At 43.1% G+C, this 24513-nt stretch overlaps 1 protein-coding gene across 2 annotated transcripts in view; it reads right to left on the bottom strand.

The window, feature by feature from the left end:
- Positions 1-8853: 8853 nt before the first annotated feature.
- APBA3 (amyloid beta precursor protein binding family A member 3) overlaps positions 8854-24513 on the bottom strand; it is a 214656-nt gene continuing 198996 nt past the window's right edge. For both annotated transcript variants that reach the window (XM_073594283.1, XM_073594276.1), the window contains 3 exons: positions 9684-9803; positions 9463-9603; positions 8854-9211 (listed from right to left, as the gene is read on the bottom strand). In XM_073594283.1, coding sequence (XP_073450384.1) covers positions 9140-9211; positions 9463-9603; positions 9684-9803 — 333 coding nt within the window. In that variant the 3' untranslated portion in view covers positions 8854-9139. The remainder of the gene's footprint in view (positions 9212-9462; positions 9604-9683; positions 9804-24513) is intronic.

Raw genomic sequence — 24513 nt, 5'->3', positions numbered from 1 at the left:
TGGCTTCCAGATTCAGATAAGCCCTTGACCGCAATCCCCGACAACCAGTGGCTAGGGTTGTCGAGAAGAGGCCCTTGTCCTCATCAACATGGGGGGCAAGGTGCTTTGGGGTGGGGGGCACAGAGCACCCCCTACCCCCAAATTGAGGGCATGCAGCCTGGTATGGTTCAGGAGGTGAGGCTCGCTCATCCCCTCCCTTTCCTGACCTGCCGGGCAGCATGCTCGGATAAGGGTCTGGTATGTATTTTGGGGGGGGGACCCCACACCATTTTTTAAAAATTTTGGAGTAGGAGGTCCCCTCCGAATCCATACTAGACCCGAAGGGCCTGGTATGGACCTGGGGAGGAACCCCACGCAGCTTTTTTCACAAATTTCTTTGCCGGCATTTTTTTTACATTCAGCTTTCAGTGTCGGCCGGCTTCCCGGGCCCCTGCTTAGCATCCAGCTATATACAGTGGTAAAATAAGAACCGCAAAACACATCAAAAATTACATCACAAATGCAACACTCGCATTTTTATATGCAGTTCCATTGAAATCTATTAGCCACAAATCACGGGAAAAAAGTCCCTGACCCTTTCCAAAAACACACCGGCCGCAAAACGCATAGATGTGAACTAGTACCATAGGAAACCATGTTAAATGGACTGCATTCTGGAATGCTGAATATCATCATAGGTGTACAGTTTTTTGTTATGGTACTAATATTCCTACAAAGTCATGTCCACAATGTAGCCCCAAGGAATGAAATATACATTTAACCAGTTGCCGACCGCCTAACGCAGATATACTGCGGCAGAATGGCATGGGCAGGCAAAATCACATACCTGGTACGTGATCTGCCCCCCGCGGGCTGAGGGCGCATCGCGCCCCCCCCCGGTGCCCGAGGCAGTCGGCTTTGTTGGGGAAGTGATACAGGCTGAGGGGGAGGCCACTCATTCGTGGCCACCCCCTCGCGATCGCTCCCCACGAATGAAAATCTTCCTCTGCGGCTGTAATGTAAACAGCGGCAGAGGAAGTGATGTCATCGCTCCTCGAGCCGGTCTTTTCGTTCCGGTGCCGAGGAGACATCAATGTGAGTTGCACAAACACTACACTTACAGTAGAACACGCAGGCACACTTTTCACCCCCCATCACCCTCTGTCACAGTGACACCAATAGCAGTTTTTTTTTTGTGCATTGGTGTCAGTTTGTGACAGTTATAAGTGGTAGGGCAGTTAGGGTTAGCCCCCTTTAGGTCTAGGGTACCCCCCTAACCCCCCCTAACAGAGTTTTAACCCCTTGATCACCCCCCATCGCCAGTGTCACTAAGCGATCATTTTTCTGATCGCTGTATTAGTGACACAGGTGACGCTAGTTAGAGAGGTAAGTATATAGGTTCGCCGTCAGCATTTTATAGCGACAGGGACCCCATATACTACCTAATAAAGGTTTTAACCCCCCGATTGCCCCCTAGTTAACCCCTTCACCAGTGATCACCGTATAACTGTTACGGGTGACGCTGGTTAGTTAGTTTGCTTATTATAGTTTCAGGGCACCCGCCGTTTATTACCTTATAAAGGTTTAACCCCCTAATCGCCCGGCGGTGATATAAGTTAAGTTTTTAGGGTCAGATAAGGTCTGCGTCACCCCAGGCAGCGTTAGGTTAGTGCCAGTACCGCTAACACCCACGCACGCAGCATACACCTCCCTTAGTGCTATAGTATCTGAACGGATCGATATCTGATCCAATCAGATCTATACTAGCGTCCCCAGCAGTTTAGGGTTCCCAAAAGCACAGTGCTAGCGGGATCAGCTCAGATACCTGCTAGCACCTGCGTTTTGCCCCTTGGTCCAGCCCACCCAAGTGCAGTATCGATCGATCACGGTCACTTACAAAACACTAAACACACATACTTGCAGCGTTCGCAGAGTCAGGCCTGATCCCTGGATAGACACACTCGTACCGACGGCGCATGCGCGAAGTTTTTGTTTTAAAGCTGTATTGGTTCCTTGCAAGGAAAAGTGTTTTTATGGATGCCAGTGAGGCGACTTTTTAATAAACAAGAGATAAAACGTTCTACACCATTGGAGTTTTCTCTTTTCTTTTAAACGCTTCCATATCGGTGAGAGCTCTCTTCCCTGATTGTACCGCTGCCTGTGGCGATCGTTTGTGGATCTACATCCATCATCCCAGCTAAAGTTCCAGCCGCTGTGGAGGGCAAACCCCAAGCTGTTAGCTCTACGCCTCTGATCAGAGGCTATCTGGTAAGCCTTCAATCTATACCAGGTGACGGGATTTCAACACGGTGACAGTCACGGATTTATTATTCAAAGTCACATTTAATTGCTTTTTTGGACATTTGTTTTGACATAATTTTTGCATCTTTGGACTTTTTCTAAATGTGTGGATAAAAAACTGGGAGTAGTCACGCATATATATCACTATAGTGAAGCATTCATGTTATTGTTCATGCATATATATCACTATAGCATTCATGTTATTGTTCATGCATATATATCAATATAGTGAAGCATTCATGTTATTGTTCATTTCTATTTTTTTCTTTTATCACATATGAAAGTTGTTGGTGCTTTAATAGTAATATAAATTTTTGTTGTATTTTTGCATTTATATCCAGCGCTGTGCTTTTTGTTATATCTATTTAGTAGTGCCCTTATCAAGGTATAGTGCATAGCTGCAGGATTTTCCTTCACGGGTGATATTCACTAAGTTACTGTTTGTACACCTAGCGCAAATTTTTTCTTTAGAAATACTGATCCCTGCGATCGCTAACAGTTTTTGTTGGTAGCGTTTTGATACAGCCGCTAACAGTCAGGAGCTTTTTTACCTGTGAGTCTCACTAGTGTACCAGATTCAGGCTCAGAATACGAACCTGTAGACGACAGCGGCTCCATGACAGATAGCTCTGACAACAGAGTTGTGGTCCCTGCCAAGGTCAGGCGTACCAGACCCCGAACTTCTTCTTCTGTCCTTGAAGTGCAAGAACCGCAGGTCCCTCATATGGAGCAGAGAAGTACTAACGCCGCTATTCCTTCTGGTGAACTGGCAAGCACCAGCGGCCTAGTACACCCTGGTCGTAGTCAATCCAGCACTGCAGTAACACTAGGTGACGTGGCGAGTCCCATAAGTGCAGTTCAAGCTGGCGAGGTGGGAAGCACAAGTAGTGTCCCGCTGCCACCAAGAAGACAAACACAGGCCCGTCGTGCCCATAGTGCCCTTCCTGCTGCATTCGCCAATCCGAATTGAGAATCCACCACTTCTGCAGCACCCGTACTTCCCCCATTCACTGGCCAACCAGGCATTCAGGTGGAAACAGTTGATTTTACGTCACTGGATTTTTATTCGCTGTTTTTCACCGAAGATCTCTATCTCGATCTATTGTGGACCAAAGCAATTTGTACGCTGGTCAACACATCGCCACTATTCCCCAGTCCTCTCTTGCCAGAGATTGGAAACCAATTACAGTTTCCGAATTTAAGCCCTTTCTGAGCCTTTCCCTCAACATGGGCATAAATAAAAAGAGTGAGTTGCGGTCATATTGGTCCACTGACCCAATTTACCATATGCCCATGTTCTCTGCCTCCATGGCCAGGGCACGATACGAGCAGATTTTGCGGTTCATGCACTTCAACAACAATGAACTCTGTTATCCTCATGGAGACCCTGAATACGATCGGCTCTACAAAATTTGGCCCCTCATAAACCACTTCAACCAACGTTTTGCAGACATGTTTACTCCCCATCAAGTTGTCTGCGTTGATGAGTCCCTGATTAAGTTTTCTGGCTGCTTGTCATTCAAACAGTACCTTCCCAGCAAGCATGCCAGATACGGGGTCAAGATGTATAAGCTCTGTGACAGGGCCACAGGCTATACATGTAGTTTTATGGTTTACGAGGGCAAAGATAGTCACGTAGAGCCGACAAACTGCCCTGACTACAAAGGAAGCACTGGCAAGATTGTGTGGGACTTGGTGTCACCCTTATTTGGAAAGGGGTACCACTTGTACGTGGACAATTATTACACGAGCGTGCCACTTTTAATCATCTTTTTGATCATCAAATTGGAGCAAGTGGCACCGTGCGACCTAATCGCACTGGCTTTCCCCAGCGGCTTGTAGATTCCCGTCTTAGGCTGGGGGAGAGAGCCTGCTTGCAGTGTAATAATTTGCTCGCTATGAAGTGGAGGGATAATAAGAATGTTTTCGTTTTTACCTCCCTTCATGCAGACACGACAGTCCAAATTACTACGGCGACTGGTGTTGTGGAGAAACCCCTCTGTGTCCATGAATATAACCAAAATATGGGAGGGGTGGACCTCAACGACCAGTTGTTGGCGCCGTACCTAGTTGCCCGTAAGGCCAGACGCTGGTACAAAAAAGTGTCTGTTTATTTATTTCAGTTGGCTTTGCTGAACGCTTATGTGCTATACAGAGCTTCAGGACGGACTGGATCCTTCCTTAAATTCCAGGAAGAGATCGTCAGAGCCCTTCTGTTTCCAGACGGTGCTCCACCTCACCTTTCCCAACCAAATGCAGTAAGCCAGCTGCATGAGAGGCATTTTCTTTATGTCCTCCTGAGTACCCCTACCCAACGAGCCCCCCAAAAAAGATGTCGTGTCTGCAGCAAGCGTGGATATAGGCGTGACACCCGGTATTATTGTCCCTCCTGTCCTGACAATCCTGGTCTTTGCATTGGTGAATGTTTTGAACGCTACCATACACTAGTTGAGTATTAGCGTAAGGTAAAGCACTGCACAGACTAGGACACACTTTCACAGGGTCTCCCAAGATGCCATCGCATTTTGAGAGACCCAAACCTAGTACCAGTTACAAAAGTTAAAGTTATAAAAAAAAGTGTAAAAAAAAAAAAAAAAGTGTAAAAAAAAAAAAAAAGTGTAAAAAAAAAAAAAAAACACAAAAAAATATAAAATAAAAAAAACAAAAATAGTTGTCAAACAATAGTTTTATTGTTCTCTCTCTATTGTTCTGCTCTTTTTTACTGTATTCTATTCTGCAATGTTTTATTGTTGTTATGTTTTTATCATGTTTGCTTTATAGGTATGCAATTTTTTTTATACTTTACTGTTTACTGTGTTTTATTGGTAACCATTTTTTTGTATTCAGGTACGCCATTCAGCTGCAGAGTGGATTTATTTATCTTGACAGCAACAGCGTTTTCTCCCACGATATATAAAGCCGTGACTCCAGCGCTGTCGGAGGTGATTTCCCCACCACAACTCAGCATATATGCCAAAGCGTGGGGGCAGCAGTGGGTGGAGGAGCGATTTGCTCTTACCTTTTGCGGGAGGATGCCCCCATGCTTTGGCATATATAAACGGTGCATGTATACCCATCATTAGAAGTGGGTGGATGAAGGGCGGTATTCTAATGGTGGTCATACCCACCGATCAATATCTTTTTTTCGTTCAGCCCACAGGCTGCATGAAAAAAAAATTACAATATATGCCCAACAAGGACCAGCAACATACTGGTATGTTGCTGGACTTTGAGTGGTTATACCATGATGCCTGCAGGTTTAGGTATCATCTTGGTACCTTTTTTTTCATCTTTCAGCCAGCGGTCAGCTTTCATGTAAAGGCAATCCTAGTGGCTAATTAGCCTCTAGACTACTTTTACAAGCAGTGGGAGGGAATGCCCCCCCCCCCCCACCGTCTTCCATGTTTATCTCTGGCTCTCCTGTCCCAATAGGGAACCCGAGAATGCAGCCGGTGATTTGGCCAGCTGACCATAGAGCTTATCAGAGACCAGAATGGCTCCAATCATCTCTATGGCCTAAGAAACCGGAAGCTACAAGCATTTCATGACTTAGATTTCGCCGGATGTAAACAGCGCCATTGGGAAATTGGGAAAGCATTTTATCACACCGATCTTGGTGTGGTCAGATGCTTTGAGAGCAGAGGAGAGATCTAGGGTCTAATAGACCCCAATTTTTTCAAAAAAAGAGTAACTGTCACTACCTATTGCTGTCATAGGGGATATTTATATTCCCTGAGATAACAATAAAAATGATTAAAAAATTAAAAAAATGAAAGGAACAGTATACAAATAGGATAAAAAAGCAAAATAATAATAAAGAAAAAAAAAAAAAAGCACCCTTGTCCCCCCCTGCTCTCGCGCAAAGGCGCACGCAATCGTCGGTCTGGCGTCAAATGTAAACAGCAATTGCACCATGCATGTGAGGTATCATTGCGAAGGTCAGATCGAGGGCAGTAATTTTAGCAGTAGACCTCCTCTGTAAATCTAAAGTGGTAACCTGTAAAGGCTTTTAAAAATGTATTTAGTTTGTCACCGCTGCACGTTTGTGCGCAATTTTAAAGCATGTCATGTTTGGTATTCATGTACTCGGCCTAAGATCATCTTTTTTATATCATCAAACATTTGGGCAATATAGTATGTTTTAGTGTATTAAAATTTAAAAAAGTGTGTTTTTTCCCCAAAAAAATGCGTTTGAAAAATCGCTGCGCAAATACTGTGTGAAAAAAAAAAAAATGAAACACCCACCATTTTAATCTGTAGGGCATTTGCTTTAAAAAAAATATATAATGTTTGGGGGTTCAAAGTAATTTTCTTGCAAAAAATAATAATTTTTTTCATGTAAACAAAAAGTGTCAGAAAGGGCTTTGTCTTCAAGTGGTTAGAAGAGTGGGTGATGTGTGACATAAGCTTCTAAATGTTGTGCATAAAATGCCAGGACAGTTCAAACCCCCCCCAAATGACCCCATTTTGGAAAGTAGACACCCCAAGCTATTTGCTGAGAGGCATGTCGAGTCCATGGAATATTTTATATTGTGACACAAGTTGCGGGAAAAATAATTTTTTTTTTTTTGCACAAAGTTGTCACTAAATGATATATTGCTCAAACATGCCATGGGAATATGTGAAATTACACCTCAAAATACATTCTGTTGCTTCTCCTGAGTATGGGGATACCACATGTGTGAGACTTTTTGGGAGCCTAGCCGCGTACGGGACCCCGAAAACCAAGCACCGCCTTCAGGCTTTCTAAGGGTGTACATTTTTTATTTCACTCTTCACTGCCTATCACAGTTTCGGAGTCCATGGAATGCCCAGGTGGCACAAACCCCCCCCCCCCAAATGACCCTATTTTGGAAAGTAGACACCCCAAGCTATTTGCTGAGAGGTATAGTGAGTATTTTGTAGACCTCACTTTTTTTCACAAAGTTTTGAAAATTGAAAAAAGAATAAAAAAATGTTTTTTCTTGTCTTTCTTCATTTTCAAAAACAAATGAGAGCTGCATAATACTCACCATACCTCTCAGCAAATAGCTTGGAGTGTCCACTTTCCAAAATGGGGTCATTTGGGGGGGGTTGTGCTATCTTGGCATTTTATGGCCTTCGAAACTGTGATAGGTAGTGAGGAGTGAATCAAAAATTTACGCCCTTAGAAATCCTGAAGGCGGTGATTGGTTTTCGGGGCTCCGTATGAAGCTAGGCTCCCAAAAAGTCCCACAAATGTGGTATCCCCGTACTCAGGGGAAGCAGCAGAATGTATTTTGGGGTGTAATTTCACATATGCCCATGGCATGTTTGAGCAATATATCATTTAGTGACAACTTTGTGCAAAAAAAAAAAGTTTGTAATTTTCCCACAACTTGTGTCAAAATATAAAATATTCCATGGACTCAACATGCCTCTCATCAAATAGCTTGGGGTATCTACTTTCCAAAATGGGGTCATTTGGGGGGGGGGGGGTTGCCATCTTGGCATTTTATGGCCTTCAAAACTGTGATAGGTAGTGAAGAGTAAAATCCAAAATTTACGGCCTTAGGAATCCTGAAGGCGGTGCTTGGTTTTCGGGGCCCCGTACGAGACTAGGCTCCCAAACAGTCCCACACATGTGGTATCCCCATATTCAGGAGAAGCAGCTAAATGTATTTTGGGATGCAATTCCACATATGCCCATGGCCTGTGTGAGCAATATATCATTTAGTGACAACTTTTTGTAAATTTTTTTTGTCATTATTCAATTACTTGGGACAAAAAAAATGAATATTCAATGGGCTCAACATGCCTCTCAGCAATTTCCTTGGGGTGTCTACTTTCCAAAATGGGGTCATTTGGGGGGGGGGTTTGTACTGCCCTGCCATTTTAGCACCTCAAGAAATGACATAGGCAGTCATAAACTAAAAGCTGTGTAAATTCCAGAAAATGTACCCTAGCTTGTAGACGCTATAACTTTTGCGCAAACCAATAAATATACGCTTATTGACATTTTTTTTACCAAAGACATGTGGCCAAATACATTTTGGCCTAAATGTATGACTAAAATTGAGTTTATTGGATTTTTTTTTTATAACAAAAAATAGAAAATATCATTTTTTTTCAAAATTTTCGGTCTTTTTCCGTTTATAGCACAAAAAATAAAAACCAAATACCATCAAAAGAAAGCTCTATTTGTGGGAAGAAAATGACGCAAATTTCGTTTGGGTACAGCATTGCATGACCGCGCAATTAGCAGTTAAAGCGACGCAGTGCCAAATTGTAAAAAGTGCTCTGGTCAGGAAGGGGGTAAATCCTTCCGGGGCTGAAGTGGTTAAAACACTTTCTGATCATTTTCTTTTTGTTTGTAGAAAATACATTAAACCACAACAATAATCTTTAATGTATTCAATGTAATCTGATGTTTTCAGTATTGCATGTACTAATCAAAATGATTTGCTAAGAACTCAAAAAAAAAAAAAAAAAAAAAAAAAAAAAAAACTGAAAAATGCAGTAAACTTGACTGATTCAATAATTCCTGGTAGAGTACTCGCTTGGGTCACTTTTCCCTTATGTTTATTAAATGAGATTACTTGTACATTCCAGGTATTGTGGTTGTGCATTTTTTTTTATTATTATAAACAATATTACAACAATGGCCTTAACATTTACAAAACATAGATCTGCAAAGATTTACAATAAAGATTGCTTAATTCATTGCATTATATTTACTGACATAGGAGGGATATTTTTCAGCAAAACTACAATTTTACTTTAAACTGCAGCCAAGCCTCAAACTTAAATAAATCAATCCCTGTTTTACATCAGACGAGAAGAATATTATTGCTGAATTTTGACTATCAGGCCTGTTCGTAGGCTGTCCTTCAGCTATTCTTCAGAGATAAGTCGGGGTCTCCTGACCGGTCAGCAGTCTGTATGTAGAGGCTGGCATGGTTTTGATGTGGACCTGTTGAAAGACACCTATGGTCAAAGATTTTTACCACTTCTAGTCATGTAACGTGTGTAAGAGGTATATTGACATTTTTAGGAAGAATATGTATAAGGCTGAAATTTGATGATGATGCTTGTAGCTGCAGGCATCATATCGGTTTAACCCCTTCAACCTGTTGATGTATGGGTACATCACGGAGGCTGAAGTGGTTATAATACAGGTAAATGAAATAGAACCCTAGATACAATCCTATATCTAAATATTACCTCCCCTGTGGCATCCAGCAGGGTCCGGATAATTTTGTCATGTGATGTGGCCACCACACTTTGTCCATTTATTTCAATGATTCGATGTCCAACTCGGATTCCTCCTTTTTCAGCAATTCCTCCACGGACAAGGCTGCAAATCTGTATAGAAAAACACTGTAAATATATAGGGACAGGAATTCCACAGATGTACATAAAGTAAAGAGCTACATCACAGTTACCACTCCATCTTCCACACAGAAGCCCAGTTGGTAGGACGCATTTGGCCTATGTATAATGGCAGTGACAACTGGTGGACAGTGCACAATCCTCAGGGTCACTTCAGACTGACCTTTTAGCTCCTAGAAAAGACAACAGATAAATGGGAAATAAAGAGAATCTGTTATATTTTAAAAGAAGATCACAGCACTGTATAGCAGATGAAGACATGGAAATCTTATTAACTTACTGCTACTGTTACAGAATAGTTATCATTGGAGAATTCAGTGCACTTGAATGTTATTTTAATGCCCAACTCAAATTAGCAATTGCTACCACACAAGCTTTATGATGTATTACACCTTCAAAACGCACAAATGGGTAATAGTTGTACTAAACATACACTAAATTGTCAAAAGTACTGGGCACCTGCCTTTACACGCACATGAAGTTTGATGGCATCCCAGTCTTAGTCCGTAGGGTTCAATATTGAATTGGCCCAACCTTTGCAGCTATAACAGCTTCAGCTCTTCTGGGAAGGCTGTCCACAAGGTTTAGACATGTGTCTATGGGAATGTTTGACGATTCTTCCAGAAGAGCATTTGTGAGATCAGGCACTGATGTTGGACAAGAAGGCCTGGCTCCCAGTCTCCACTCTAATTCATCCCAAAGGTGCTCTATCTGGTTGGGGTCAGGACTCTGTGCAGGCCAGTCAAGTTCCTCTATCCCAAACTCACTCATCCATGTCTTTATAGATCTTGCTTTGTGCATTGGTGCCCAGTCATGTTGGAACAGGAAGGGGCCATCCCCAAACTGTTCCCACAAAGTTGGGAGCATGAAATCGTCCAAAATATCTTGGAATGCTGACATCTAAGAGTTCCCTTCACTGAAAATAAGGGGCCAAAGCCCAACTCCTGAAAAACAACCCCACACTATAATCCCCCCTTTACCAAATGATTTGCACCAGTACACAAAGCAAAGTCCATAAAGATATGGATGAGTGAGTTTGGAATAGAGGAACTTGACTGGCCTGTACAGAATCCTGACCTCAACCCGATAGAACACCTTTGGTATGAATTAGAGGTAGAGACTGCGAGCCAGATCTTCTCGTCCAACATCAGTGCCTGACCTCACAAATGCGCTTCTGAAAGAATCGTCAAACAAACATTCCTATAGACACACTCCTAAACCTCGTAGACAGCCTTCCCAGAAGTTCATGTGCGTGTAAAGGCAGATATCCCACTAATTTTGACAATATAGTGTATACTATGCACTACCCCTGTTATAGTCAAATGACAGCAAAATGTGTTTTTTTTTTTTTTTTTTTTTTTATTGCATTTTTTTAACAAACATACATAGAAAACTCAGACAGAACAATAACACAAAGTACAGAATGCTCCTATTCTGGCTTATAAGGGAGAGGAAATTGTGCATCGTATATACATTATACTAGGCAGTGCAAAGTACGTCTGATATGGGTATCAATCATGGGAGGTAGGTACTATAGTTCCAAACACTATAAACTCGGCAGAGTTCAGGGTAGTAGTACAAATACAAAATTTACAGTGAAATCTTCATTTATGGCAGTATAGGGGAGAGGGATCGGAGGACTAGCTAGCCACCTGCCCCATTTTTTGTGGAATATCTTATTCCCTTTCGAATATCAAAAGGTAAGCTTGTATAGAAGCAGGGACTCATTAACCAGTTTTAACCAAAGATTCAGAGTCAGGGTCTCTGATCCCTTCAATGTCAGTAGAAGGGACTTTCTCCCATAAAAATAGAGAATACGAAGCAGTCTCTTGGCCTGCGAGGGAATAGTGAGGTCGCCAAAGATGCCCAGGAGACAATTTATCCCAGTTCACTCAGAATCTGGAATAGTCACCAAATGTATTAATTTCAGCTAAGAGGTTGGTGAGGGAGTCGTGGGGATCTGCTAGGCAGACTAGGGTATCATCTGCTTATAGGGGGATTCGCTCCTCTATACCATTTATGGGAAGGCCTTTAATTGAGGTGCTACCGATCAGAACAGCAAGGGGCTCCATAGCCAGAGCAAATAGGAGGGGTGATAAAGGACACCCCTGCCTGGTACCTCTGGTAATTGGGAAGGTCTCAGTGACATGGTAATTAATCCTTATGCGGGCTAGTGGTAAGGTATAGAGGATACGTATCCATGCTATGAGTCGGGGGACGGAACCCGTATAGTTGTAACACCCGAAACAAATAAGGCCATTTCACACTGTCGAAAGCTTTGCAAGTGTCTAGTGATACCACAACACGGGTAGCTGAACAGTCATGTGGGTAAGTCAGGTTGTGAAATAGTCTACAGATATTCATTCTGGTTGAGCAGCCTGGTATAAAGCCCTCCTGGTCACTCTCGACCAATTTCGCAACCACTTTATTCAAACAATTAGCCAGGACTTTGGCCAAGATTTTGACATCTACGTTAATGAGGGATATTGGCTGATAGGAGTCGCATTATAGAGGATCTTTGCAAAGTTTTAGTATCAAAATAATTGATGCCCCTCCCATAGAGGGAGGAGGTACTCAGTCTTTCAAGGCCTCATTATATGTATTGAGTAGAATAGGACCCAGGAGGTGCCGAAAGTGTGTATACCATTCAGCTGGAAAACCATCCAAGCCTGGCGTCTTATGAGTCGGTAGCTGCATAATTGCAAGGGAGAGCTCTTCTATAGGGAGATTTGTCTAGATCATCACGGGCTTGGTCCAACAAGTGGGGGAGTGCTGTTTGGGTTAAATATTCCTCAAGTTGGGTCTCAGATTGTGGGGCCTAGTTGTAAAAAGGCCACAGTAGAAACATAAGAAGGTGTCTGTTATATCCTAAAGGGGCGTCACTAATCTTTTCCTGGGAGGTCAGGATTTTAGGAATTGATATAGGGGTGCGGTCAGATCTGGTTAGGTAGGTGAGTAGGCGACCCTCCTTTTTGCCGTGTTCAAACTTCTTCTGAGTAACACAGAGCATACGTTTTTTAGTAAGGTGCAGCAAGCAGAGCTCATACTCCCTACGGCTGTGTAGCCATGAGGTCAGCAAAATGTTTTTAGTTTTGGATAAAGCACCAAATGGTTAGACGCTTTCATCAAAAGCCAGTTATTTATATGTATTTCACAGTTGTTGGAGAGTTCAGGCAGAATTGAGGGAAAATTCTCTTCAACTGGGACTTATCAGCACTTTCATTCTTAAGCCACGAAAATTATTGGAGCTCCAGAGAACAAAACTAAAAAAAAAGCTTTAAAGGCAAAAACACCCTTTGTAGAATACTTGCAAATATCAAGTGTAAAAGTTGAGGGCAACAAAAATGGCACTCCAACGTAAGAGAATGTAAACTATATACTAAAAAAGGTCCATGTATCAGAACATGTCTACTCAAAACAGTCACAGAATAAACCAGAGTAACACATGGATTAGCAGAAAAACCATGCGTGGGGCTACTTCTATGCATTAAACTGACATCTATAAAGCATCATAAGTAGGTGTCTAGAGGCCCTTAAACAAAATGAGAAGGGCCAGGGGGAATTAGAAGTTCAATTACCTCAGGGGTGGAGTAGGCCCAGGGACATTAGTCTGGGAGCCCGACAGGACATTAGTAGTATAGTGTATCCAAGATGACCAAACGCTGTAAAAAACCTATCATAAAAGGCTCTTACATGTCGCCATACATTCCTCCGCCACCATGATATTATTTACAAGGCAGATCCACTCTGCTCATCCAGGAATGTGAGCCGTCTTCCAGTAGATGGGGTTCAAACGCCTTGCAGCATTTAAGAGATGAGGTAGGACCGACTTGTCTCCTACTCCTGTATGTTAAATGGCTTTCCTTTGGGTTCTTCCAACTGTAGCATCCCATAAAGAATCGAGATAGAATGAGAAATTGGGGAGATCGATATGCATAATTTCTCAAAGGGCGTCAGGGAGGATGGGGGTAAATAGCTTGTGGCAATCTGCGAGCGAAATGGTGAAGTTGTCTGTAACGCCAATCTAATGGGAAGGGAACATATTGTTCTGGAAGCTTGTCAAGGGAGATTAGGCCCTGTTTTTGTACAAACCTACCACATCTCACTTCCCCATCAACCGCCCATGAAAGAAAAAAAGGAGAGGTGTTCCCCAGGAGTGAACCAAGGGAAGCCCCCTAGGGGAGCAAGGGGGGATGTGGGGGAGATAACTGCCCCTGGTTGTTCAAAGCGTCCCACAAGTTCAAGACATGAGTGGTGGTGGGGGAAGACTGGCAACCCTCAATGCACTCGGGCAAGCCAAGGAGCACGTGATAGATTACGATCAGCCAGAAATTTCTCCAGGGAAACCCATAAGTTAGCTCCTACATGATGATGCCAGTCCATTATCCGCTGTAGGGCTATCGCCCCATGGTATTTACAGAGGACAGGAACACCCAAACCAACCAATCGTTTAGGACGTTGCAAAGTGCGGAGGGCCAAACGTGGGCTCTGCCCATGCCAGATATATTTCAAAAACAAACTGTTGGGGGTTGAGAAGAAGGACCTAGAGTAAAGAAAGGCTGTTGGTTTAATACATTTTTCACTATACACTAAACCAGGGGTCTCCAAACTGCGGCCCGAGGGACGGATGCAGCCCTTTGCTAGCCTTTATCTGGCCCTTGGAATACTATTCCTGCCAATATTACTCCTACTGACACCAACAATGGGACACTATATCCTAAACTGATAACCGATGATGGGGTGATATTACTCCCAAGAATACCAATGATGGGGCATTCCTACTGAACACAAGCCCCCGAGGCCATGTTTATTCTCATTGATGCTGGGCCCGTGACATTTTCCACTGGCCACAATCCGGCCCCCGAAAACCTAAAGAACAGTAAACTGGCCCTTTGTTTGAAAAGTTTGGAAACCCCTGCACTAAACTGTAGTTCGGCCCTACACAATCAATCACAGTTTCTCATGTGGCCCATCTCTTTTCTAAAATGTATGATGCATGTTTTTAACCCAAGTGCATAACTATTTATTAACATTAAACTTCATTTCCCAAATAGCTGCCCAGTTAAACCGTAAATTGAAGCGGTATTTAACTAAAAATGTAATATATCGCAGCTTACCAATCATTAGATGTGGTAGCTACAGTCATTTTTTTTAGGCTTTTCCCTCTGTTTTCCCTTGGTGATCTGGTCAGGCCAGTAACACACCTCCATTATTAGAATGTCTCCACTCTGGATAAATGAGCACAGGGGGGCAAATTTGAGCAGCAGCATGCCAGTCTGGGGGGGGGGGGGGGGGGGGTGATAGATGTACTAGCAGATTTAGATACTCTAACAAATTGCAGCCAAACTCCATCTAATACTTCATAAGCAGTTACAGCAAACATTTTTCCTTCTGTGATGAAGGTTTTACATAAATATAAACTGAAAATTGTAAGCACCCCTGTCACAGTGGTAGATGGTTTGTTTTATCACTTTAACTGATACAATCTGCAAAACAGCTAGTTCTTTTGAAAAACAGACTTACTAGCTGGATCACCAGATACAGATAGAATAAAACAGGCCTAAGAAAGAAAATGAATGCACCCATCACATCTAAGAACCAGTAAGCTACAATATAATTTGCTTGTAGGTTTAATACTGCTTTATCCACTTTACAACCGGCCCATAGCCGAATGACGGCAGCAGGGCGGTTGCTTAACTCTGGGATCACGTACTATGACGTCTTCCCAGAATACCCCTCTTGCGCGCCCCCTGGGGTGCGCACCTGAACACAGCCGTGACTGCCGGGTCCAGAGGACCCGGCGCATCACGGATCCCGGTAAATGGCCGCTGATCGCGGCCATTTATCTTGTGATCGCTCCGTCAAATGACAGAGCGATCACATGTAAACAAACCGGCATCATCTGATGACGCCGGTTCCTCTCCTCGCCTCCTGTGTACTGATCGATACACTGTGAGCGGAGAGGGGGATGGATGGATGGCAGTAGCGCTGTGGGCTGTATGTGTAGTGCCCACAGCGCTAACCAGTGACATCCAGTCATCCATCTATCCATGCCCAGCCATCCCTAATGCTCTGCAATGCCCTGCAATACTCTGCAATGCCCCAGAATAATGTGCAATACTCTGCAATACCCCACAACACTCTGCAATACTCTGCAATACCCCGCAATACTCTGAAATACCCCGCAATACTCTGCAATACCCCGCAATACTCTGCAATACCCCGCAATACTCTGCAACACTCCGCAATACCCCACAACTCTCTGCAATACCCTACAACACTCTGCAATACCCCACAACACTCTGCAATACCCCACAACACTCTGCAATACCCCACAACACTCTGCAATACCCCACAACACTCTGCAATACCCCACAACACTCTGCAATACCCCACAACACTCTGCAATACTCTGCAATACCCCACAACACTGTGCGATACTCTGCAATACCCTGCCATACCCAGCCATGCTCAGCCATAATCGGCAATACCCTGCCATACTCTGAAATACCCCGCCATACTCTGAAATACCCCGCCATACTCTGAAATACCCCGCCATACTCTGAAATACCCCGCCATGCCCTGCCATACCACGCCATGCCCTGCCATACCCCGCCATGCCCTGCCATACTCTGCAACACCCCGCAATACTCTGCCATACCCAGCCATACTCTGCAATACTCGGTGATACCCAGCCATACTCTGCCATACCCTGCCATGCTCAGCCATACTCTGCCATGCTCAGCCATACTCGGCTGTACTCGGCCTCTGTATGTGGCCAGGCTGTGGAAGTCTCACACATGTGGTATCGCCGTACTCAGGAGTAGGAGAATCTATTTTGGGGTGTCATTTTTGGTATGTACATACTATGTGTTAGAAATATTGTATAAATGGTCAACTTTGTGTTAAAAAAAAAAAAAAATGCGTTTTAACCACATCCCGCCCGCCGGCTGTCATACGACATTCTTGACTTTGTGTGGGGATATCTGAATGATGCCTGCAGCTACAGGCATCATTCAGATATCAGCTTTTTTAGCCGGCGATTCCCTACACCATAAGAATGATCATAGCGGCTGTTCCACTGCTTGATCGTTCTTACGGGAGGCGGCGAGAGGGGATATCCCCCCCCTCCCGCCACCCTCCGGTGCTTCTACCGACTCACCGCTACGATCGAAGCCAGGATCTTTTTTTTTTATTTTTTTATTTCAGGCTTCCCAGCCTAGAGGTGAGATGTGAGGTCTTATTGACCCCATATCTCACTGTAAAGACCTGTCATGCCATATTCCTATTACAAGGGATGTTTACATTCCTTGTAATAGGAATAAAAGAGGTCAAAAAAAAATTTTTTTTGAAAAAAGCATCAAACTAAAATAAATAAAGTAAAATGAACAATAAAAAAAAAAAAAAAAATTTTAAAGCGCCCCTGTCCCTGTGTGCTTGCATGCAGAAGCAAACGCATACGTAAGTCCCGCCCACATATGAAAACGGTGTTCAAACCACACATGTGAGGTATCGGTGCGATCGGTAGAGCGAGAGCAATAATTTTGGCCCTAGACCTCCTCTGTAACTCACAACATGTAACCAGTAATAATTTTTAAAGCGTTGCCTATGGGGATTTTTGAGTAGCGAAGTTTGACGCCATTCCACAAGCGCGTGCAATTTTGAAAGGTGACATGTTGGGTATCTATTTACTCGGCGTAACTTCATCTTTCATATTATGCAAAAACATTGGGCTAACTTTATTGTTTTGTTTTTTTTAAAGCACAAAACTGTTTTTTTTTCCAGAAAAAAAACGCGTTTAAAAAATTGCTGCGCAAATACCGTGCAAGATAAAAAGTTGCAATGACCGCCATTGTATTCTCTAGGGTCTTTGCTAAAAAAAAATATATATATATAATGTTTTGGGGTCTATGTAATTTTCTAGCTAATAAATGATAATTTTTACATGTAGGAGAGAAATGTCAGAATTGGCCTGGGTGCTCCAGAAGGCCTGAAGGTGCTCCCCTGCATGATGGGCCTCTGTATGTGGCCACGCTGTGTAAAAGTCTCACACATGTGGTATCGCCGTACTCGGGAGTAATAGCAGAATGTGTTTTGGGGTGTAATTTGTGGTATGCATATGCGGTGTGTGAGAAATAACCTGCTTTGCAAAGAATTGTGGGAAAAAATTACAACTTCAAAAAACTCACCATGCATCTTTCTAAATACCTTGGTATGTCTTCTTTCCAAAAAGGGGTCATTTGGGGGGTATTTGTACTTTTCTGGCATGTTAGGGTCTCAAGAAATGAGATAGGCTGTCAGTACTTCAGGTGTGACCAATTTTCAGAGATTGGCACCATAGCTTGTGGACTCTATAACTTTCACAAAGACCAAATAATATACACCGATTTGGATTATTTTTACCAAAGATATGTAGCGGTATAAATTTTGGCCAAAATATATGAAGAAAAATTACTAATTTGCAAAAATTTATAACAGAAACTAAGAAAAATGCATTTTTTTTTACAGATTTTTCAGTCTTTTTTCTTTTATAGCGCAAAAAATAAAGAACCCAGCGGTGATTAAATACCACCAAAAGAAAGCTCTATTTGTGTGAAAAAAGGACAAAAATTTCATATAGATACAGTGTTGCATGACTGAGTAATTGTCATTCAAAATGTGAGAGCACCAAAAGCTGAAAATTGGTCTGGTTATTAAGGGGGTTTAAGTGCCCAGTGGTCAAGTGGTTAAAGTAATACCAAAGTCTCGCTTTTTTTTCCTTCTTTAAAAATAAACAAACATGTTATACTTACCTCCTCTGTGCAGTAGTTTTGCACAGAGCAGCCCCGATCCTCCTCTTCTCGGATCCCTCTTCAGCGCTCCTGGCACTACCTCTCCTGTTGAGTGCACCCACAGGAAGCCTTGCTATAGGTGCACCAAAGCCGAGCCGCCGCTCCCTGCGTCCATTTAGACACAGTGCCATGGTTTGGCCCCGCCCCTCTCTCCCCTGATTGGCTAACTGACTTTGAGTGACAGCAGAGGAAGCCAATAGCGCCGCTGCTGTATCTCAGCCAATCAGGAGTGAGAGTCCCAGACGGCTGATTGCAACATCGCTGGATAGAGAGGGGGCTCAGGTCAGTATTAAGGGGGCTTGCTGCACACAGAAGGCTGTTTATCTTAATGGATACAATGCATTAAGATTAAAAAACCTTCTGCCTTTACAACCACTTTAAAGTGTTACTAAATCCACAACAGTAAAATCAGTCTGTATATGCGGCTTAGCATGCTTGTTACACTCACTGTGGAACTTAAGGGGTTAATCCTCTGCATTGTGTAAAAAGGCTGTTTTATCCTGTATGCACAGATCCTCCCCTCCTGCACTGTCTGGGGAAGGCCAGCTAACACAGGCAGAGTAGCCAACCTACACATGCTCAGTTGTGTCTTATGCTGGAGAGAACAGTTTCTTGTTCTCAGAGCTAGCCAGGTCACATGATATTGACATCACACAAGTGGGTGTGTATACAGGCTGCAGTGAAAATCTCCTCCTTCCTGAACTCTCAGCACTTAAGAAACTGCAGTTTATCATGTATCTGTGGTATACAGATCATCCAGAGGTATATAGTGGCAGTATTTTAATGTAAAAAGAAGATTTATAAGCTGCGGGCACTGTGGGGGGGGGGGATTAACTATTTTCATATTACTGGGTTTAGTAACACTTTAAGGTCTGCTTGTAAGTTGAAGACCTGTCTGGACGTTATTCCACTACACAGCTTGGTGTAAGCTCCAAACTCAAATGGTACATTTGTGTTCAAAATTGTTATTCTTTTATAATTTACCAGATAACAACTGGCCATAAATGTACATACAGTTTACATCGTAACAAAAGTCAAAAAGAGAAAGTAAGAGAATCAACTAGTGTGGAATTGCTGCCAACATCCTAAATGACATCATAAGAAGAACATGCATCATTGCATAACATAATTACCCAGTCCATAATTACCCCTGAAGAAGGAATATGCACACCATTGCACAAATAATTTACAAAACATGTCAGGTTTATATGTATTAAGATTTTAGCTAAGCTAAGCCTTTTTTGGTTTGGCCAGTAATTTCTTGACCACCAACTTGGGTGAATATGTACTGATTACCGTTTGCTTATATCCATTCATTGATGTACCATTGCAATACATGTTAAACCATTGTGTCTATGTGTGATACAACATTTATAGATTTTCTACTATTTTTTTACCAAATAAAGTTTGCACTCTTGTGCTTTTTTTTATATATACTTTGACTCTCTATACTTTACCTCTGCCAAAGTCTAAGGGGGCATCTCCCAATGCACTTGATGCATGTTCTTCTTATGACGTAACAAAAGTCATATACTTCAAACTGATATCACCTAACACAATATAACTTTAATAGAAAGAAATCCTGGCAGCCACCACTGTCTAGATCAGTGATGGCGAACTTATAGCACGCGTGCCACAGGCGGCACACCGAGCCCTCTCTGTGGGCATGTGAGAAAATCCTGTACGGAGGTGTACCTCGTGCACAGCTCCCCTCCCCATAGAACTACATCTCCCACAAGTCTCTGGGGCCAGGGGTGATGTGTCTAGGATGGGCGTGGACGAGATGAAGAGTTGCTCCGGGTTGGATGGCAGGCGGAACATGTGGTGGGGAAGATGCCCAATCACAGGCCGTTCTCGTGCCTGGGAACTGAGTCGGCTGATGAGTGTATTATTGGAGTGCTGTGGCAAGCGTTATTAAAGTAAGTGTACATGCTTTGTGGGTAATAAATGTGTTTAGCTGTGCCTCTTCAAATAGAATCTATTCCTTGGGGACGTTTTTTTTTTCTTCTTGTTCCCATTGCCACAAAATATGGAAGGGTATGGTCAGAATAATGTCGTGTATATGCTGTCTGTGTTACTCTCTATCAAAGCTGTCAGAGAAGCATTTTCTGTAGGATATGAGCTTTAATGCCATGATGCTTTGTGTTGGCTATTCAGGTTTATCTGGTTGGGAATGCCTGCTAGATTTAGCAGAGACCACTGTAGTACAGTGAGATGTAAATACATATAGTTTTTGTCCCTGTCAGCCCCATGTATTTCATGACACCAGAGTCACATGACAGACAGTCCAGAATCACTGGCATTATACAGGGAGGAGGTGTAGAGCTGCTGCTGCTGGAAGTTTGCATTTGACGTGCAATGAACTGCACAGGCATTGTGAGTTAACCGCATTGGTAAAGCATTGCTACAGTTGTCCTTGAGTGTTCACGTTCAAAAGGATGTTTCCTGGACATATAGGAGTGTGAACATAGTCATAAATGAGAGATTTTCAAGTAGTCTTCTGCTACAGCAATGCAGGGCAACCAGTACGTCTTCAGCTGGAGTAGAACTACAGATCTCAACATACCTTGGCAACCAAAGAGTACATAATGTGCCCCAGCAGGGCATGGGGGGACTGGAAGTTCTGCTGCAGCTGGAGAGTTGCTGGTTGCATGTCACCCCCTGTAACAGGATTTCTTTTTCATCCAGCCGGTGCTTCTACTGAACAACTAGTAATTTAAAGCGCACCTGTCATGCAACTTGAGTGTATTGAATATTAATGTATAGTTAGTAGAATAGTGTTACTGGAATCTGATTGCACAATGCAAGGGCAGCTTCCAAAAAATGTAACTTTTGTCAAAATGTGTTCTAGTTTTAGATCTTCTTGTACAAAACACTATGACTACATAGTGAATACACGATGATTTCTGATGTGTCCCATGTTCACCCCCAGACATCACAGCACACGCTCATCATGTTCTGTATATGTTGGAACTTTGAAATGAATACGTTGGTTTTGTGTTGCAGTTTGGGCACTCAGGCTCAAAAAGGTTCGCCATCACTGATCTAGATGCTTAAAGTGGTTTAAATAACCCAAAGACTAATGGTATTAAAGCCTGTCACGTGTATCGTGAAAGATAAATAAATTATCTAAAAGCTGCTAGCGTTGAACACTTCACATATATCGTGCAAAGATAAATACATTAATTGAATACGCTGCGCTAAAAATTATATAGCTTGTAGTGTATACTAAAACTATGTAAAATTAATCAAATTAATATAACTAATAAATGGATATGATATAAACACAAAACCAATGTAAAATGCCTTGTGCATAACTGTGTATAAAACCATAAACAAATAATATATAGAAAAAGTGCTCCTGTGCAATATATAGTGTCCAAATATGTCATAAATGACCGTGCTGAAAATAAACAACACTACAGGTGATTCAGATCATAAGACAAAGTGCTCATGTGCATAAAAATCGCATCCAAATTGCATCCAACTGCATCTTCAGTAACTTGATAAAAGTTTGTCTAATTCAGGACCAACAAAAAGTGTGATCCAAGACGTGCTGGGGTGTCTTCACTCAGGTGCCCCCTTAGGTAGTAAACGCTCACCTTGGAGCGTGCAACTTTGCGATTAAGCTAAGTCAAAGCACGCATGTGTGAACCACCTCTGGGCTCTTTAAAATGTCTGGCTCCTGGGTTCCTCAGCATAGTTATCCGGGATATGTGAAAGGGAAAACTCAATACTGCAATGAAGTTTTAAACAATTTATTTCACTAAAGCAAAGATCCCCATCTGGAGTACTCACATTTAACAGGTGCGTCAGTGCACCATTCTATGATTATACCAGGGTGGTATCGGGATGATACGAGCGTCCCCCTTAGCTTACAAGATGTCTTGTTGTGCCATCCTGACCCCTCCACAAAAATAAGGGCAAAATAAGAGTGGGATTAGGGAGTCTAGGGCATGCATTTTCCCAAAAGAATTGTAAAAAGTGTTGCTTAAGTATATGCAGGTAGTGTAGAGGCACCTTGACCGGCAGCACAAAGAAGAAATACAGGATTTTAGGAAGTAGGGTAATTCTGACCACTAAGATTTTGCCCAGCCAAGTGATAAGCAGTTATGCCCATTATGTTATCAAAGAGGTCAGTTTAGTCAGCATGGCTGGATAGTTGGCCCGATTGATTCATTCATTGTACCTGAGGTTAAAGTGGTTCTACAGGCAGGTTTTTTTTTTATCTTAATGCATTATGATAAAAAAAAAAACCTTTCGTGTGCAGCAGCCCTCCTAATACTTACCTGAGCCCCATCTCGATCCAGCGATGTTGCACTAGAGCCTTGGTTGTCCGGGGCTCTCCTTCCTCATTGGCTGAGACAGCATCGGGCGTCATTGGCTCACGCTGCTGTCAAAGTCGGTGAGCTGATGAGGAGTGAGAGGAGGCGGGGCCGAGCCGCAGCTTCGTGCCTGAATGGACACACAGAGCAGCAGCTCGGCTCGGGTGGCTCCATAGCAAGCTGCTTTCTGTGGGGGCACTCGGCAGGAAGGGAGCTGCCAGGAGCTTCTGAGGGGGACTCCAGAAGAGCAGGTAAGGATAACATGTTTGTTTTTTATAAAAAAAATTAATAAATAAAAAAAAAAAAAAAAAAACAGACTTTAATATCATTTTAATAATTAAATATAGGATGAAATTGGGTGATCATGAGAAAGGGAAAGCTGTTTGCAAGGAGAAAAGTTCCAGCTGAGGGAGTCAGATTAAGAGCCAATAGAGGCAAACTTGCCAAGAATCTGCAAAAGATTGGGGGTAGTAAAATGAGGAGTTGTAATGAACAGGGTGACATCATCGGCAATGAAGAATAGATTTGACTTGCCCCCAAGCTTATTTAAAGTAAGCTTGGGGGCAAGAATAAAGGGAAGCTATCCATTGAAGAAAGTAGGAGGGCCAGACCCCCATCTTCCCAGAAATGGTACCCATTTGCAAACTGAATTTTATAAGCCTGTAGACCAGGGGTCTCAAACTGGCGGCCCTCCAGCTGTTGCGAAACTACAAGTCCCATGAGGCATTGCAAGGCTGACAGTTACAAGCACTACTCCCACAGGCAGAGGCATGATGGGACTTGTTGTTTTTCAACAGCTGGAGGGCCCCCAGTTGGAGATCCCTGCTATAGACTAACTTACAGATTAGCGGCGTGTGGGAAACTGTGCCAAAAGCCACTCCTGCTTTGCTGCAACATTAGTTTTATCAATTTAGTATGATAAATAGCACAGCAGCTTTCCATCCTAGCTCAACTGTCAGAAATGTGCAGAGCTCCTCCATAATCTAACTGCTTAACCACTAGCTGTCCAGTCACCATCGTTATAAGGCGGCAGGTTGGCTCTGATGGGCAAATCGCCATAGCTGTATGGTGGCCCTTTAACTAGACTTAGCACGCATGCGCGCACCGCCGCATGACGTAGGAGCGGATGCGCTTGCACGGCAGGCGCGATGTCCGCTAGGCACCAACGATTCCTCCTGAGAAAGACAGAACAGAGAATCTGTCAATGTAAACAGACAGATCCCCTTTCTGTCAGGGAGAGAGATCTGTTGTTTCTAGTGATTAGAAACAGCGATGTCCCTACTCCCCGCCAGTACACTGCCCCCACAGTTATGCCGCGTACACACGGTCGGAATTTCCAACAACAAATGTTCGATAGGAGCTTGTCGGAAATTCCGACTGTATGTAGGCTCCATCGGACATTTTCCGTCGAAATTTCCAACAAACAAAATTTGAGATCTGGATCAAAATCAGTTGTTGTAAATTCCGATCGTGTGTACACAATTCCGACGCACAAAATTCCGCGCATGCTCGGAATCAAGCAGGAGAGCCGCACTGGCTATTGAACTTCATTTTTCTCAGCTCGTCTTACGTGTTGTACGTCACCGCGTTCTTGGCGATCGGTATTTCCCACAACATTTGTGTGACTGTGTGTTGCATACAAGTTTGAGCCAACATCCATCGAAAAATAAACATGGATTTTGTTGTCAGAATGTGTGATCGTGTGTACGCGGCATTAGAAACGCCTC

This window comes from Aquarana catesbeiana, linkage group LG01 (genome assembly GCF_042186555.1).
Source record: "Aquarana catesbeiana isolate 2022-GZ linkage group LG01, ASM4218655v1, whole genome shotgun sequence".
Lineage (NCBI taxonomy): Eukaryota > Metazoa > Chordata > Amphibia > Anura > Ranidae > Aquarana > Aquarana catesbeiana.
The sequence above is the reverse complement of the archived record's forward strand: the minus strand, read 5'-3'. Positions and strand labels throughout refer to the sequence as shown.